Raw genomic sequence first — 19,734 nt, 5'->3', positions numbered from 1 at the left:
CTATTTAGTAGGACTATCAGCTGTGTATCCACCAGACTTCTGCACAACACAACTGATGGTCCCAACCCCATTTATAAGGCAAGAAATCCCACTTATTAAACCTGACAGGGCACACCTGTGAAGTGAAAACCATTTCCGGTGACTACCTCTTGAATCTCATCAAGAGAATGCCAAGAGTGTGCAAAGCAGTCATCAAAGCAAAAGGTGGCTACTTTGAAGAACCTAGAATATAAGGCATATTTCCAATTGTTTTACACTTTTTTGTTAAGTATATAATTCCACATGTGTTAATTCATAGTTTTGATGCCTTCAGTGTGAATGTACAATTTTCATAGTCATGAAAATACAGCAAAATCTTTAAATGAGAAGGTGTGTCCAAACTTTTGGTCTGTACTTTATGCCAGTATTGGGTGTGAGAGGGCCACACATACCAGTATTGGGTGTGAGGGGGCCACGCATACCAGGATTGGGGCTGAGGGGGCCAGGCATAACAGGATTGGGGCTGAGGGAGTTACCCATACCAGGATTGGGGCTGAGGGGGCCACGCATACCAGGATTGGGGCTGAGGGGGCCACACATACCCGGATTGGGGATGAGGGGGCCACACATACCACGATTGGGTCTGAGGAGGCCACGCATACCACGATTGGGTCTGAGGGGGCCATGCATACCACGAATGGGTCTGAGGGGGCCATGCATACCAGGATTGGGGAGGAGGGGGCCATGCATACCAGGATTGGGGAGCAGGGGGCCATGCATACCAGGATTGGGGAGGAGGGGGTCATGCACACCAGGATTGAGTCTGAGGGGGCCATGCATACCACGATTGGGTCTGAGGGGGCCATGCATACCATGATTGGGTCTGAGGGGGCCATGCATACCAGGATTGGGGCTGAGGGGGCCATGCATAACAGGATTGAGGCTGAGGGGGCCATGCATACCAGGATTGGGGAGGAGGGGGCCATGCATACCAGGATTGGGGAGGAGGGGGCCATGCATACCAGGATTGGGGAGGAGGGGGCCATGCATACTAAGATTGGGTCTGAGGGGGCCATGCACACTAGGAATGAGCCTGAGGGGGCCATGCGCACCAGGATTGGGGCTGAGGGGGCCATGCACATCAGGACTGGGTCTGAGGGGGCCATGCACATCAAGATTGGGTCTGAGGGGGCCATGCATACCAGGATTGGGTGTGAGGGGGGCCACGCATACCAGGATTGGGGCTGAGGGGGCCACGCATACCAGGATTGGGGATGAGGGGGCCACGCATACCAGGATTGGGGATGAGGGGGCCACGCATACCAGGATTGGGTCTGTGGAGGCCATGCATACTATGATTAGATCTGAGGAGGCCATGCAAACCAGGATTGGGTCTGAGGAGGCCATGCATACAAGGATTGGAGCTGAGGTGGCCATGCATACCAGGATTGGATTGAGTCTGCGGAGCCCATGCACACCAGGATTGGGTCTGCGGGGGCCATGCACACCTGGATGGGGGATGAGGGGGCCATGCATATCAGGAATGGGGATGAGGGCTGTCTGCTGAATGCCCCTCATACCAGCGCCCCTCTGACAACTCCTCCTGCCAGGGAAGAAAGAAATGGTAAATGGGCGTATATTGGGGTGTGGCCAGGGTGTACACACGCGGCTCCGCTCCGTACATCTCGTATACGCGCGGCTCCGCTCCGTACGCCTCGTACACCCGCGGCTCCGCTCCGTACGCCTCATACACACGCGCGGCTCCGCTCCGTACGCCTCGTACACGCGCGGCTCCGCTCCGTACGCCTCGTACACGCGCGGCTCCGCTCCGTACGCCTCGTGCACGCACGGCTCCGCTCCGTACGCCTCGTGCACGCGCGGCTCCGCTCCGTACGCCTCGTGCACGCGCTGCTCCGCTCCGTACGCCTCGTACACGAGCGGCTCCGCTCCGTACACCTCGTACACACGCGGCTCTGCTCCGTACACCTCGTACACACGCAGCTCCGCTCCGTACACTTCGTACACATGCGGCTCCGCTCCGTACACTTCGTACACAAGCGGCTCCGCTCCGTACGCCTCGTACACACGCGGCTCCGCTCCATACACCTCGTACACACGCGGCTCCGCTCCATACACCTCGTACACACACGGCTCCGCTCCGTACACCTCGTACACATGCGGCTCCGCTCCGTATACCTCGTACACATGCGGCTCCGCACCGTACGCCTCGTACACACACGGCTCTGCTACATCCACACTGTAAACCCCTCCTGACCCCACACATAAACTTCAGCTCATCCAGCACCATGACAACCAGCACAGCAGAGTCCTGCATCCACTGAGGCCCCTGATCATGTGACCCCTGACTCCTCCCCTCTTGTGACCTCATCACAGCTCCTGTGCGCACAGAGCCGCCATATATGTGGTGGCGGCTCTGCAGGTGGAGGTATGTGGAGACCCCCATTACTGGGCGCAGGGGGCATTAACCCCTTCAGCACGGAGACTCTTTTGGGGTCTAGTCTTGCCCCTTTATAAGAATTATAAGGTTTTTGTTCTGTTTCCTGTAATAGATACATACGACCCAACTATGGAGACAGGAAGGGGGGAAACGTATTGTTCTCATAGTACAGGACCCCTTTACTGCCCCACAGTGTAATGCCCCCATTATGCCCCTTATGCAGTATGTATGATGCCCCCACACAGTGTAATACCCCCATTATGCCCCTTATGCAGGATGTATGATGCCCCCACACAGTGTAATGCCCCCATTATGCCCCTTATGCAGGATGTATGATGCCCCCACACAGTGTAATGCCCCCATTATGCCCCTTATGCAGGATATATGATGCCCCACACAGTGTAATGCCCCCATTATGCCCCTTATGCAGGATGTATGATGCCCCCACACAGTGTAATGCCCCCATTATGCCCCTTATGCAGGATATATGATGCCCCACACAGTGTAATGCCCCCATTATGCCCGTTATGCAGGATGTATGATTCCCCCACACAGTGTAATGCCCCCATTATGCCCCTTATGCAGGATGTATGATGCCCCCACACAGTGTAATGCCCCAATATTGCCCCTTATACAGTATGTATGATGCCCCCACACAGTGTAATGCCCCCATTATGCCCCTTATGCAGGATGTATGATGCCCCCACACAGTGTAATGCCCCCATTATGCCCCTTATGCGGGATGTATGATGCCCCTACGCAGTGTAATGCCCCCATTATGCCCCTTATGCAGGGTGTATGATGCCTCTACGCAGTGTAATGCCCCCATTATGCCCCTTATGTAGGGTGTATGATGCCCCCACACAGTGTAATACCCCCATTATGCCCCTTATGCAGGATGTATGATGCCCCCACACAGTGTAATGCCCTCATTATGCCCCTTATGAAGTATGTATGATGCCCCCACACAGTGTAATGCCCCCATTATGCCCCTTATGTAGTATGTATGATGCCCCCACACAGTGTAATGCCCCCACTATGCCCCTTATGTAGTATGTATGATGCCACTTATGCAGTGTGTATGATGCCACCACACAGTGTAATGCCCCCATTATGCCCCTTATGCAGTATGCATGATGCCCCCACACAGTGTAATGCCCCCATTATGCCCCTTTTTCAGTATGTATGATGCCCCCATTATGCCCCTGTAATCAGGTGACTGGATACAACACACAGGCAAACAGACACCCTCTAACCTTATGTTACTTTATCTACTGACAAGGGTGATGGTCCGGGCACATATAGGCCATTATGTTCTCCCACATGGAACACATAACTACGGACATGCGCAGTCACGGGTACGAGTGGCGCGGCGGCAATCAGTTTATCTGGCGTTTCAGTGTAAAGCACTTCAGTTCCGGACATGCGCACTAGGGGATGGTCATTATCGGACCTCTAGCGCATGAGAAGTAGCGCAGGTGCAGTACGTTATTGTAGACAGACTCCATTCTATATGTCCTATGACAATACACCTCTAGTAATGGGAATGGGTCTCCTAGTCTGGGAGGGGTTTTGGATGAAGTGGGATATTTATGCATGGACACCTGGCTATTAGGCACACTATGCTGAACATCATGAATTATCATCCCTGTATTAAGCCTCCTGATGAAGCTGTTGGGGAAACACGCTGAGGCAGATTATTGAAACATTCTCTGATGAGTACCATACCCTTTCCTTTTTACAGGGTGGTCCAAAAGTAGGTGGACAGAAAATAATAACATTTATTTTGATTTATATATAAAATTATATTTACTAACACAAGCATAACATTGACAATTAGATATTCTGAACAATAATACAAAAGCCCTTAAATTTTATCAACGCAGGTGCTCAAACTGTTTTCCATTACAATTTGCACAGCTTTGAAGTCTGCCTGTCGCTTCAACAAACTTTTTTACACAAGTCCTTTGGGTATTAATTTCTTGAAATGCATCTCTTATGTAATTTTTCAAATCACTGACACTTTTTGGTTTTCGATTATAAACTTTGTCCTTGACTACTCCCCATAAGAAAAAATCCATTGGGGTCAAGTCTGGTGAACGTGCCGGCCAATCAAGTGGGCCTCTTCGGCCAATCCATTTATTAGGAAATGTTTCATCAAGATTCTCGCGGACCACTCTTGAATAATGTGGAGGGGCCCCATCTTGTTGGAAATAAAGGTCATTTGAATTAGGCTGTTGCTGTAACTGGGGAACAACTTGATTCATTAGAATTTCGAGATACTTATCTCCTGTGACTGTTCCATCAAAAAATATTGGTCCAAAAACACCAAAACTTGAAATACCACCCCAAACATTGACACCAGGCTCATTTAGTTGTTGCTCTAATGTTAAATGCATGTTCTCATTTTACCAGTAAATACAATTATGTCTGTTAATATGGCTGGATAATGTGAAAGAAGCTTCATCACTCCACATGTTATCTAAAATTACTGGATTTTCTTCAATTTCGTTAAGCATAATCTCACTAAATTGTAGCCGCCTGTCTGGATCATCCTCCAATAAATCATGAATTAGACGTGGACGATAAGCTTTCCACCCAATAGATTTCAGGATTCGCAGCTCGTGAAAATCCCAATTCCAAAGAGGCTCTTCTGTGGACTTTTTTGGACTCTGAAAAAATGTTTCAGCAACAAGTTGTTTATTATCTTCTGTACAGACTGTTTTGGGTCGACCAGTTTTTGGAGCTTTAAGGATTGAGCCAGTGGCATTGAATTTGTCACGAATGCGGTAAATGGTTTGTCTCTTTGGGGCTTGGGTACCCAATGTTTCAACCCAATTTTTCAGCATTTTGAGATTTCCAATACTCTGTTAAATTCCATTTTCTTTGATATGTTTTTAAATTATTTGCCATTATGTGTTATCTGAATTATCTGAAAAGAAAACAGATTTTGGGGAGATCTATCTGTGAAAACTAGATAACTTAGCAACCAATCAGATTCCACCTTCCACTTTCCAAAGAGTCTGTGAGGAATGAAAAGTGGAATCTGATTGGTTGCTAAGGGCAACTGAGCCAGTTTCACTTTACACCTTGTTTGATAACTCTCCCCCTTCATAACCTTATTACACTTTCTGTCCACCTACTTTTGGACCACCCTGTATACCTTGAGACATTTTTTTTTATATACAGTTAGGTCCATATATATTTGGACAGAGACAACATTTTTCTAATTTTGGTTCTAGACATTACCACAATGAATTTTAAACAAAACAATTCAGATGCAGTTGAAGTTCAGACTTTCAGCTTTCATTTGAGGGTATCCACATTAAAATTGGATGAAGGGTTTAGGAGTTTCAGCTCCTTAACATGTGCCCCCCTGTTTTTAAAGGGACCAAAAGTAATTAGACAATTGACTCCAAGGCTATTTCATGTACAGGTCTGGGCAATCCCTTCATTATGTCATTCTCAATTAAGCAGATAAAAGGCCTGGAGATGATTTGAGCTGTGGTGCTTGCATTTGGAAGGTTTTGGTGTGAAGTAAACATGCGGTCCAAGGAGCTCTCCATGCAGGTGAAACAAGCCATCCTTAGGGTGCATTCACACATCGCATATTTCCCTGCGGTTTTTTACGCGCGCATATTTTCCTGCTTTTTTTTACCTGCGTTTTTTTACGCAGGTAAAAAAAGCACCTCCATTCACACACTGCATAAAAAAGCGCAGCAAAAAACGCAATGTGAAATGAAGGGTGACATGTGTACTGTCTGTGTCTGTGTGTCGTGTGTGTACTGTCTGTGTCTGTGTGTCTATGTGTCGTGTGTGTCCCTAGCAGTGTATGTACAGACTATGGATACTCACCTACCCAATGGATGAGAGACGCGTCTGCTCCGTCCCGCGCTTGCAGCATCTGCCGTGAAGCGATCAGCAGACTGTCAGCTGACCGGCTTGTAATCAGCTGACCGTCCGGTTACAAGCCGGTTAGCTAACAGCTGATCAGCTCACCGGCAGATGCTGGAAGCGCGGGATTGGAGCAGACCGGGCGCCTCTCCCCTGACATCGGGTAGGTGAGTATCCATCCTGCGCCTCCGTAAAAAAGCGATGGAATTACGCAGTGTGTGAACACCGCTGCGTAATTCCATCGCTTATAATGGGCACAATAGGAGAAAGCGCAGGACGCAGCTGCGCTTTCGCGCTGCGTAATATAACACAGTGTCTGAACGGCAAAGTGAATTTCCCATTCACTTTGCTGGCAGACACAAGGCACATTGCGTATTTTGAAAAAGCGCACGCAAAAAAGCGCGCGAAAATACGCAATATGTGAACGCAGCCTTAAGCTGAAAAAAAAACAGAAAAAACCCATCCGAGAAATTGCTACAATATTAGGAGTGGCAAAATCTACAGTTTGGTACATCCTGAGAAAGAAAGAAAGCACTGGTGAACTCATTAATGCAAAAAGACCTGGGCGCCCACAGAAGACAACAGTGGTGAATGATCGCAGAATAATCTCCATGGTGAAGAGAAACCCCTTCACAACAGCCAACCAAGTGAACAACACTCTCCAGGAGGTAGGCGTATCAATATCCAAATCTACCATAAAGAGAAGACTGCATGAGAGTAAATACAGAGGGTTCACTGCACGGTGCAAGCCACTCAAGCATCAAGAATAAAAAGGCTAGACTGAACTTTGCTAAAAAACATCTAAAAAAGCCAGCACAGTTCTGGAAGAACATTCTTTGAACAGACGAAACCAAGATCAACCTTTACCGGAATGATGGAAAGAGAAAAGTATGGCGAAGGCGTGGTGCAGCTCATGATCCAAAGCATACCACATCATCTGTAAAACACGGCGGAGGCAGTGTGATGGCTTGGGCATGCCTGGCTGCCAGTGGCACTGGGTCACTAGTGTTTATTGATGATGTGACACAGGACAGAAGCAGCCGAATGAATTCTGACGTATTCAGAGCCATACTGTGTGCTCAGATCCAGCCAAATGCAGCCAAACTGATTGGTCGTCATTTCATACTACAGATGGACAATGACCCAAAACATAAAGCCAAAGCAACCCAGGAGTTTATTAAAGCAAAGAAGTGGAATATTCTTGAATGGCCAAGTCAGTCACATGATCTCAACCCAATTGAGCAAGCATTTCACTTGTTAAAGACTAAACTTCAGACAGAAAGGCCCACAAACAAACAGCAACTGAAAACCACAGCAGTGAAGGCCTGGCAGAGCATCAAAAAGGAGGAAACACAACGTCTGGTGATGTCCATGAGTTCAAGACTGTCATTGCCAACAAAGGGTTTTCAACCAAGTACTAGAAATGAACATTTTATTTACAATTACTTAATCTGTCCAATTACTTTTGGTCCCTTTAAAAACAGGGTGGAACATGTTAAGGAGCTGAAACTCCTAAACCCTTCATCCAATTGTAATGTGGATACCCTCAAATGAAAGCTGAAAGTCTGAACTTCAACTACATCTGAATTGTTTTGTTTAAAATTCATTGTGGTAATGTCTAGAACCAAAATTAGAAAAATGTTGTCTCTGTCCAAATATATATGGACCTAACTGTATGTCAGAGTTAACTAGGGCTTCTGAAGGACAGCCACCAGTGAGCGGGGGCGCCATTGTCGTTCCTTAGGGTGCTAACCTCGGCAGCTAGGCAATATCAGCTTTGTTTAGGTACAGGATAGGGTACAGTAGTGACTGTTTCATTTGTTCAGCAGCATCATTGCTTACATCTGTTTATGTACATCCACAACAAGCCATTCAGCAGGTAATTTTGCTAGTTTTTAGTATAAGTAAATATATATGTTGTTAGTCCCCGTTTTCAATTTATATATTTAAAAAAGGTTTAGTATTTTATTTTAGGGTGGAGTTCCCACAGTATTGTCCCCTTCACACACAATATGGTACCATCTACCCCACGGAGTACCCCACAGCTAATGAATGAATACTCACTTAGCCCCATTGTTGGTTCAGATAATAATGAACCCAGTATCTATGAGATATTTGCCGCACAATAGTTGGTAAGACCGTATCATCCATAGTGGCCGCCCATGCGGCCTGTATGGTGCCCATGAATTGAGACGGCTCGGCACCGAGCACGCTCTCCTTACCCATCATCACAATTTCAGTGATATCCACATTCCTATGATGGTGATACCATTGAATAGAACAGTGAATCAGGGAGTTGAAGGGTCCCTGATCCACCATTCAGCCGTGTGTGTGTGTGTGGTGTGTTTTTTTGTTTGTTTTTAAATATCAGGAATTGGGAGGGCAATCATACTGTCTGGGAGCCCTCATTCTGAGCTAGATGGGCACACAGGAGAACAAGGGAATAAGGGAATATTGCCACCCGATAGGTGTCAGCTGTATGTATGTAATACTAACGGCCCCATACACGAGATAAGTGTTGGCTAAGCGGTCATTTGGCAGACTGCTATCTCTTCTGACTTCTCTGTACACACAAATATTCCAGCTTTCCTGTGGTCTATATGAGAAAGTCGCCTCCAGACTCCTCTATTGGAAGATTATCTACAGGAAGAACAAACGGATTAGCCTCTGAAATTCAGGATGCCAGATGCTTCTCTGCCCTGACATTATCTGTTGGGAGGCCCCCAAATAATGTATATAGTCTACCAAACCCCGGAAATCAGTGCTTTCATGCAACTTTAGTCTAATGTGTATGGGGCATTAAAAAGTAACTTATTGGACATTGCCTCTGGCCCGGCCTAATAGACTTTTCTACATTGCGGGCCCAGACACCATTATTGGTTATTTAAGTATCGTAGTAACTATGCAGCCCCATACTATCAAGTACTTGGGAGAGGAGGGGCGCTCAGCCGAACTCTGTCAAACCATCTTAGATGCCATGTTTGCTCTTGACAGCAGCAAGTGGTTAAACTGCCAGGGTTTGTGTAGCCATGTGGCCATCTGTGCCATCCCTGCGGTGTACATCTATGTTCTGGTGCCCAAAAGAGTTACTTTTTAACATGTTAAACATTTGTTTTAAAATAATTAACAAAATGTTAATATCTGCTTTTTTATGGAGTTTTTCTTGTAATATAAGACAGCCTAAGGCCAGAAATAGACTTCATAAAACACTGTACATGGAGACTTTGGCATCAAATACCTCCTGTCTTGGTGAGACTGCTATCAAATAATTTTTGTCCACGGTATTTGTGCAAACAAACAAGCTTTTAGAAATGCCTCAAACTTCTGTGTGTGAATCAGACCTGAGCTCTAACTTGTTAGAAGATGACAGTCCGGTGAAGTAAGGAAACATATAGACGGCCGTTGGGGATGTAGTTTGTGACGGACTCTGGCTAAATATGTTTATAGACCTGTAGTAGAAGATGAAGATGTCGTCCTCATCATGAAATAGTTATTTCTCATGTCATGTGTAATTAATATCTCCTGCCGTATTGCTAATGCTGATTCCAGTGTCAGTAAATGAGACAAAAATTAGCAATAAAGTAGAGGAGTCTATGACAAAGTATTCAGCTGCAGACTCCAAGGAAGAAACTGCTTGTTGTCTGTGGCCTAAAATATATAGGTTTTATTACTAGATGTAAAGAAGAAATCTAAATACTGTAGAACATAAATCTCAAATGTTTCCCTTATTATCTCCAGTAATTGTATTATTACACAGGATTTTTTGATGTTACATCTGCTCAACTTCTCATTTAGGTCTCTACAATATTAGATCCTCTTAGTGAATATCTTCTATATTAGAGTTTTCCTGATTTACCCATCAAAGATAGTTATGGACACAGACAAGATGGCTGAGAAAATATTAAAAATCACCCTAGAGATCCTCTTCTGGCTTACTGGAGAGGTGAGAGATTCTGATTATGCCATATTACATCATTTTATCTATGGCAATGAAAGATGGACAGAACTGGAGAGGTGAGGACTCTGGAAATGTCTGTAGTGAGATTTATTAATGTGTCTCTCCATAAACAGGACTACACAATAATGGAGAAGACCTCTAGTGAGCGTTGTCAGGACCATGTGTCTGAGGGATTAGGAAGAACCCTGAGCCCAATCACAGGGCTTCCACCTCATCACCTGGTACATGAGAATATGAATGACCTTAAGATCCTAGATCTGGCCTACAAGATGATTGAGCTGCTGACTGGAGAGGTGACACTGCAGGGAATGCTGAGACATTTTATAGTAAAGCTATGAAGGGATTGGGGGATAACTCTGTCATTGTATGTGTCAGGTTCCTATAAGGTGTCAGGACGTCACCGTCTATTTCTCCATGGAGGAGTGGGAGTATTTACAAGGACACAAAGATCTGTACAAGGACATCATGATAGAGGTTCCCCAGCCCCTCACATCACCAGGTAATAGACAGGACTAAATACACACGGCCTATAATTATCTGTATGTAAAAAATGAATTCAGTCCCTGTATGTGTTTCCTCCAGATCTATCCAGTAAGAGGACAACACCAGAGAGATGTCCCCATCCTCTTCTTCCACAGGACTGTAAACAAGAAGATCTCAATGTTCCTCAGGATCAGGTAGATGGAGAGAAGGTGTCACGAGATCTCCCCTATGATGTGTAGATGGCTGTGAAGGTCTTGTGCTCAGTCTTGTGTTATCCACCAGTATTATATGTTTTATACTTGTGTAATGAGAACGGTGGAGATGGCAGGATTAGTGCTGATCATAGATGTGACTGCTCCATCTGTCTGTGACTTGTACAATATTTTTTTCAGGATGAAGATCTGTTCCATATTAATACTATAGAGACATATGAAGGGGGTGATGACCTCTGTAAAGAAGAGATTCCTACATATGACTACCCAGGTGAGTAGTAACCACTAAATGAAGAGAAGTCACAGGCTGTGGATAGTTTACTGGTCATGTAGGCTTGCCATATCAAAATCGTGTGACCACCATTTTGGATCTAGACTAAAACCTTCTCTTCCACCAAAAATTGTTCAAATGACTTTGGGCATTGAAAGCCCTTTTCTATACAACTTACAACCTGGAAGATCCACCTACCAACTGAAATTAGAAGATCCTGACTTTTACCTGCCAGATCTGTAAACTACAAAGCTAAATGACAGCGTACGTAGAATGTGCTGACAAGTTAGAAAATCACTTGAAGAAAAATATTATGATGAGCCTGTAGGAGAAAGTGGAGGGTAATGATGCTGTCTGCTTCCTAGAATCCTGATATCTTATTAGATTAATCTACCTTCTCTCCGTTCTGTGCGGCTGAATGTGCTCATATGGTTCCAACAAGACCAGGTCCAGTCTTTATGACCAAACCTCGCTTTTATGATCGGCAACATTAAATGTGCAGTGAGGACCAAGTGTGAATTTCTGTAGAATAACAACAGAGTTTCCCTTTACCCTGACTTTTCAATTTGTTTTTAAACCAAATAACTTCAAATAGATAAAGTATACAAAAAAACATTACACCTGTGCCATGATATATCTCTAAGCTGTGAGTGGCTGATGGCTGTAATAAAATTTACTCATGCCTGCAGGAGATATGTTGGCATGACTCGAGCCCTGGTTTCATGGATTCACTCCATGTCATAAATTATATTATCGATCCTAAAGAATTTAGATGCAATTTATCCTGAAATGGGGAGCACTAATACTTTCTCTACTCTTCTGGTCAGGACTCATAGTAGCTCCAATGGTCTACCATAAATAAGTGCAACTCTGGTTTAGTGTTGGAGTCCTCCCCCTTCCCCCAAACATACATTCTTGTTGGGGATGTAACGTGTTTTTTTATTGTCTTTTTTTTTTACAGGTTCATTCTGTATGATAGTTTGATTGTGGTGGGATTGGCCTGCCTCACTTATGTGAGTCTGTAACTCCCTGGTAGTCCTTCAAAAAAGGTCTCCATTGTCTCTTCCAAATGCCCGAGTTCTTAATTTAAGACATTTCAGCTCTGCACTATTATAAAAAGTTCTCATTAAATGTATATTTCTTCTTGATACTCATCTGACAGAAAATATTGGCCCTTACTATTGTTTAAATTGCCAGGAGCTACCGAGAAGCATACTCTAATTATCCCAGATAGGCTTCACCACTAGTTACTCTTTCTTTTTTTTTTTCAATCTTTTCATTAGATGTGTTATTGTCTATAGTCAAAGTTTTGCCCATCATCCTTTAACCCCGCTACATGGATCTATACTTACACAAAGACCCCTAGGCTTGGACTTGGTGTTGCCTGCTGTTCTGTGGTGTAAGATTACAAGAAGAATAGTCAGGTTACCGAATCAGAACCAGGAGGGCAGAAAAAATACAAATTCAGAAGACACAATAGTAGTCAGTAAATGGACTGGGATCACAAGAAGAAACGAAGAAGAAAATACACAACACGGGGACTTAACCAGTGGAGAACAAGGCTGTATCAGGCAGCTTCTGGCATTATGCATAAGCTTTAGTAGGGTGTAGTGCTTTCCATTTGAGTTAAGTAGGGAGCAAATTTAACTTTGGAAGAGCGGATTTTGCTGGATTGGTTTATGGAAGCCATGTTGCTTTTCAAGAGTTTTTGAGCCACTAATAATGTGGAAACCTCTGTTTTTCCATTGACAGATGATGGACCTGAGTGGGGGCTTGTTTTTTGTGAGATGAGTAGAAATTTTTATTGGTATCATTTTCTCATATTTCATATTTGTGAAGCATAATGAACAAAGAGTTGAACACCAAGCTGTACTGGTTCATGCTATGACGTTTTCTATTAGACTGTGAACTGTCATTGTCTTGGTGAATGATTCAAAATTTTTACATAACTTGCCATTTGTACCAACAGTTTAAGTAGAAATGTTCAAAAATATAAATTTCAAGAATATTTTATTCAAATGTAATTTTTTTTTTACTTAGCAGATGACTGTACTAGGAGATCAGAGGGACAGCTGACATCTTCAATTTTCAAATCAGATGAGCTTGAGATCTCACAGGATACAATTGAAGGGAATGCCATTACTCCAGATATGCCATCATCCCTTCACAGTAAAGATGTGCCATCTGATCCTTTGGAACAGGTCCTATCTTCTGATTCATTACTAACTACTAAGGAAAATCAAAGTCACAAAATAAGCATTAAAAAACAAACTGATCCTAAAGCTAAGAAGCCATTTCCATGGTCAGAATGTGGAAATAATTTTACCCTCAAAAAGTTTTTTCTTAAACATCAAAAAATTCACACAGCAAAGAATAAATTTTCTTGTTTCAAGTGTATGAAATGTTTTAACAAGAAAGCAAGTCTTCTTAATCATCAAAGAACTCACTCAGGGGAAAAGCCTTTTTCCTGTTCAGAATGTGGGAAATGTTTTAACCAGAAATCAGATCTTGATAGACATCAGAGAACTCACACTGGGGAGAAACCTTTTTCCTGTTCAGAATGTGGGAAATGTTTTAACCAGAAATCAGATCTTGTTACACATCAGAGAACTCACACAGGGGAGAAGCCTTTTTCCTGTTCAGAATGTGCGAAATGTTTTAACCAGAAATCAAATCTTGTTAAGCACCAGAGAACTCACACAGGAGAGAAGCCTTTTTCATGTTCAGAATGTGGAAAATATTTTACAGAGAAATCAAGTCTTATCAAACATCATAGAATTCACACAGGGGATAAGCCTCTTTCATGTTTTGAATGTGGAAAATGTTTTAACCTTAAAGTGGATCTAGATAGACATCGGAGAACTCGCACAGAAAAGATACCTTTTTCATGTTCAGAATGTGGGAAATGTTTTAACCAGAAATCAGATCTTGTTAGACATCAGAGAACTCACACAGGGGTTAAGCCATTTTCCTGTTCAGAATGTGGGAAATGTTTTAACCAGAAATCACATCTTCTTAGTCACCAGAGAACTCACACAGGGGAGAAGCCTTTTTCCTGTTCAGAATGTGTGAAATGTTTTAACCGGAAAGCGCATCTTGATATACATCAGAGAAGTCACAGAGGGGAGAATCCTTTTTTATATCCTTAATGTGGAAAATGTTTTACTTGAAAAGACACACTTTTAGCAAGAAAAATTCTTGCTAATAAGTGAGTGCATCCTATAGACTGGAGATAGCTTCCTGTGACTAAGAACAATGAGACTGTGTCCTTCCTGATCAGTGAGAGAACTGCTGTCTCCTCAAGCCCCACACTTAGATCTGTTTGGTGCAGAGGAGGAGAGGAAGGTATCGGGACCTGTCCGGAGGCTGCACGTCCTGACTGAGCAGCTGAAGAACCTAGCTCATGGACCTTTCAGATCATGTAACACTGTTTTACATATTTTTAAAAGTTGTCAGGTTCCGTTATGAACTGTGCCATTTCTTAATGAGTTTGACCTGAATTTAAATTGGACAATGAGTTTTCCTTTTACTGCTACATATAATTAATGATAAAAGTTTCAATACTTTGAAACATTATTATTTTTGTAAATATACAGATGCAGAATATTTTATTATGCCAATTTTCTGATATTTATGTAGAGAAAACTTAGAAACAATTCAAATAACTAAAACCTGTCTATACCCTATTGCGAATTTTAAACAGTTACAGAAATTGCACTACAAAATTAGTCCTCATTCAGTAACAACTGTTTTTTGCTTGTTTCTTGTACTACTGTATCGGATCATCTCTTAAAATTATGCCACAATAATCTGGAAGCATTGATGGATTTCATTTTCCTTGAAATCTTTTCTCCATAGCTGCAATATCTTGGTTACATCTCTCACCATCCTTGTCTCTCACTACTCCACAGTTTGGTGTAAGAAAAGTCTAGAATGTAAGCAATTAATCATTAAGGACTAGTGATGAGCGAGCACTAAAATGCTCAGGTACTCGTTGCTCGGGTCGAGCAAATTGGAATACTCGGGTGCTCGATCCGAGCAACGAGTCCAATGGAAGTCTATGGGAAACTCGAGTATTTTTCAGGCGGCTTCCCCGGCGGTCTGCAGAGGGTCTAAAAATTGTCCAAATCGATGGGAACAGTGCTCAAATGACAAGGGAAAGACCCCTGCAAGCATTTCTGACTCCCAGGTCACTGCTGTAAACAATGTTGTCAGAGGTATTACGCCACTTTTACGGACTCACAATAAAACATACAAAACCAAAATGTATTTTCCTGGGAAATATGTTAAGGAACTTCCTTTCCAGGGTAATGACTTGTATATAAGGCAAAATAAATAGCCAAAAACAAAAATACTCCTCCACACCTTGGGCTATGTTCACAAGTAGCGTTTTTGATGCGTTTTTGCATTGCTTTCAACCAAGACAAATGCATTCACTGGGAAATGTCATTTTAACATTTTACAACCTTATCTGGCCATGCATACAGTGCTGAAAAGACATGGTAACAGCATGGGGAAGACCTCTGGAAGCATTTCTGACTCCCAGGTCACTGCCTAAAAGTGTGCCCATCATAAGTGATCCTGGGAGCATGCGAAGATGCCTCCCGTCATGCACCTGTCATTGCAGACTTGCAACAATCCCTGTCCACGTCCTTGTCACAGTGCAGCATTCAGTTGTCCCTACCCCATTCCTTGGAATGCAAGCGCAAGTATGCTGCCAGCCACCCACCCTCCCACATGCTGCAATACTATACTGCCAAATTTTTGACAGCTGCTTGCACTTGAAATGTGGCCTTTTAGGCTCGTGGAGGCAGAAGCTGTCCACAATCTTATGGCGGCGGCGGCCGGTTATCCATACTTTGTCCCCAGCTGGCACTATTTTTCCCGGTATCGTCTCCGCCTTCCACAAGCACGGGTCCCACAACATTACCTGTGCCCTCCCCAGTGCACTTACTAGGAAGGACCACTGAGAGTTGTATTTAGCTTGGTGAAAGGACTGACATAGAGGGAAACCGTATCTACCCTGGGTGTCATTTCTCCCAGGAAGTCCTCTAATGCAGCTTATTGCAGAAGCAGAAGCAATGGCAGCCCATCCAACATCAACTCGCACTTGTCGGTGGTGCTTTGACACACAAACATCTTTCTTTGCGTATTTAATTTGATGAATACAGTGAATACAGAGTTGGACAATGGCCTGATCTTCAATGCGGTATGAGAAATAACATGCATAAGCATGTCCGATCTACATTAAATGGATCAGCCATAGAGTGCCCGGGAACCTTCCCCCACACTTTTCTTAGCCAGGGCTGCTTCTCGGCAGGGTTGGACGGGCCCACCAGAGAACCGGAGACTCCTTCGGTGGGCCTTGGCTTCTCCTTCAGGAGAGTTCATAGTCCTGAGATGAGGCCATGATGATGATAGAGGCCACCATCTGCTTAGTTTTCTGTTACTTGGAATGCAAGCGCAAGTATGCAGCCACCCACGCACCCACAGGCCACAATACTAAACTGCCAGATTTCTGGGCAGCTATTTGCACTTGAAATATGGCCTTCTAGGCTCGTGGAGGTAGAAGCTTTTCACAATCTCATGCCAGCGGCAGCTGGGTGTCCATACTCGGTCCCCAGCCGCCACTATTTCTCCCGGTATAGTCTCCGCCTTCCACAAGCACGGGTCCCACAACATTACCCGTGCCCTCTCCAGTGCACTTACTGGGAAGGACCGCCTAACCACAAACACGTGGACAGGTAAATGTGGCCAGGGACGGTACGGAGCCAGTACACAGTTTTTTTTTGCTGAGAGTTGTATTTAGCTCGGTGAAAGGACTGGCATAGAGGGAAATCGTATCTACCCTGGGTGTCATTTCTCCCAGGAAGTTCTCTAATGTAGCTTGTTGCAGAAGCAATGGCAGCCCGTCCAACATCAACTCGCACTTGTCAGTGGTGCTTTGACACACAAACATCTTTCTTTGCGCATTTAATTTGATGAATACAGAGTTGGACAATGGCCTGATCTGCAATGCAGTTTGAGAAATAACATGCACAAGCACGTCCGATCCACATAAAATAGCAGCCATAGAGTGTCCAGGAACCTTCCCCACACTTTTCTTAGCCAGGACTGCTTCTCGGCAGGGTTGGACGGTCCCACCAGAGAATCCTCTGGTGTGCCCTGGCTTCTACCTCAGGAGAGTTCATGATAGCGCTAACTTTGCAGCTGCTATGGGGCTCTTGAGCGGGGAAGAAAGGTGAGCCCTCAGAATCAAATCCTCTGGTGGGCACAGTGTTTTTCAATCTGAAACAGCTTCTTAGTGGGAGTTGTATTTCACCACAGCCATATTCTTTAGCTCGGTGAAAGTACTGGCATAAAGAGAAACTGTATCTACTCTGGCTGTCATTTGTCTGTCACCAGGTTCCGCCCATTGTCACACACGACCATGTCTGGGTGTATGTTCAGCGGTGAGAGCCACTGATCAGGCTGCTGTGTTACAGCTTTCAACAACTCTGCAGCGCTGCTCGGTTTGTCACCTAAGTATTAAGCATGTTATCTTCAGCACAGCCTGTTGCCGCTTGGCCAAGGCAGTGCTGTCAGCTTGTGACTGATGTGGTCATTTCGGAGATGGAGGAGGAGGTGCAGGAGCTGAACAATGTGATTATATTGGGGTTAAAATTCTTTTATACTAAAGAATGATCCTATTGTTTTGGGGTTTTTTACGTTATTTTTTAAGACAAATGCATTCACCGGGAAATGTCATTTTAACATTTTACAACCTTATCTGGCAATGTGGTGTGTGACACATCATCAGACACATCCTGTTTTATTTATGATGGAGGGACTCTGAAAGTCATAAAGCCTATTTTTATAGGGCCATCAGACGGCCCTTACTATTCTTAAAAGGCCAGCAGTCGGCCCTCCCTATTGTTAGAGAGCCATCAGCCAGCTATGCTTTGTTGTTCCCATTATTAACAAGTGGGTCTCCTATACTGTTATTGCGTATGCAGTGACTGCAAGGGCTGCCAAAAATTTGGACGCAACCCAATACCCCTTTGAAGAGACATAGAGGAGGATCTTAGTAAAAAAACACATGAACATACTGTATAATTTTTTTTTTTTTACGGGCATAAACACCCTTTAAAATAATTATGTGGGTGTTGCATCACTGACCACGGTCACCCTGGTGATATGGTGGTGGAGGTTGAGGAGAAGGAGGAGGACAAGAGCAAATAGCCAAAATTAGGAAGCGTATACCCATGTGTGGGTGTGAGGAGGTGCATGGGAATACACCTCCCAAACAAAGACACTGAATTTTAGTTCATGTTACGCTGCTATCATTCGGTGGTGTTGAGAAGTCTGGCCCAATCCAGCCCTTGTTCATTTTTATAACAGTCAGCCTGTCAGCATTTTCAGTTGACAGGCGGATGCGCTTATCAGTTATAATTCCACCAGCGTCACTAAAAACCCGCTCTGATAAAACGCTAACGGCAGGGCAGCCCAGGACCTCCAAGGCATAGAGAGGCAGTTCATTCCACGTATCCAGCTTGGATACCCAATATTTATAAGGCACAGAGGAATCACGGAGGATGTTGGTACGGTCGGCAAGGTACTCTCTCAGCATCTTCCCAAACTTTGCACTCCTTGTGAAAGTACCCCGCACTTGGGGCCTGTGCGATGGAAGGGTCTGAAAAAACTGTCCAAGAACTTTGACAGTGTTCCCCTGCCTCTGCTGGATTACATTTGTGTCTTTCTCGCCTGTACTCCTTGGTTGTTCAACAAACTGTGACCTCTGCCGCCAGCGTTTTCAGATGGGAATTTTTTTAATAGTTCCGCAACAAGGGCCTTCTGGTACTGCCCCATTTTTGTAGACCTGTCCGCCTCAGGAATAAGAGATATAAAGTTCTCCTTGTAGCATGGATCTAGAAGTGTCACCAACCAGTAATGACTGTCACCCAAAATTTTGAGAATGCGAGGGTCATGGGAAAGGCAGCGCAACATAAACTCAGCCATGCGTGCCAGACTGCTAAAAGGCAAGACTTCCGTGTCCTCACCAAGAGGATGACTGACCATGCTCTCCTCCTCCTTCCCCTCTCTGTCCTCTGGCCATCCACGCTGAACAGAAGGTATGACAGCTGTGCAGGTAGTACCATCTATAGTGCATGAAACTAGCTCCTATTCTTCCTCCTCCTCCTCCTCTTCCTCATTGTCATCAAATCCACATTGGGATGAGATGAGGCTGGGCTGTGTGTAATCACCCTGTATGGTTCCTTGCTCCATCTCATCTTGTTCTGCCTGCAATGCATCCTCTTTGATTGTGAGCAGAGAGTGTTTCAGAAGACAGAGAAACGGGATGGTGACGCTAATTATGGCATCATCGCCGCTCACAATCTTGTTGGAGTCCTCAAAGTTTTGAAGGATGGTACATATGTCTGACATCAATGTCCTCTCCTGAGGTCTTATGTTTGGAGTCTGAACTGAATGCCGATGACCT

The 19,734-nt window shown here is 44.4% G+C and overlaps 1 protein-coding gene across 1 annotated transcript in view; it reads left to right on the top strand.

The window, feature by feature from the left end:
- Positions 1-10,187: 10,187 nt before the first annotated feature.
- LOC141204967 (uncharacterized) overlaps positions 10,188-19,734 on the top strand; it is a 48,555-nt gene continuing 39,008 nt past the window's right edge. The window contains exons 1-6 of the mRNA XM_073664007.1: positions 10,188-10,274; positions 10,403-10,582; positions 10,665-10,788; positions 10,872-10,966; positions 11,165-11,255; positions 13,299-14,336. Coding sequence (XP_073520108.1) covers positions 10,203-10,274; positions 10,403-10,582; positions 10,665-10,788; positions 10,872-10,966; positions 11,165-11,255; positions 13,299-14,336 — 1,600 coding nt within the window. The 5' untranslated portion in view covers positions 10,188-10,202. The remainder of the gene's footprint in view (positions 10,275-10,402; positions 10,583-10,664; positions 10,789-10,871; positions 10,967-11,164; positions 11,256-13,298; positions 14,337-19,734) is intronic.

This window comes from Phyllobates terribilis, unplaced genomic scaffold, assembly GCF_046119375.1.
Source record: "Phyllobates terribilis strain yellow unplaced genomic scaffold, ASM4611937v1 Scaffold_136__1_contigs__length_4911898, whole genome shotgun sequence".
Taxonomy (NCBI): domain Eukaryota; kingdom Metazoa; phylum Chordata; class Amphibia; order Anura; family Dendrobatidae; genus Phyllobates; species Phyllobates terribilis.
Note: the sequence above shows the minus strand (reverse complement) of the source record. Positions and strands in the feature narration are given on the sequence as shown.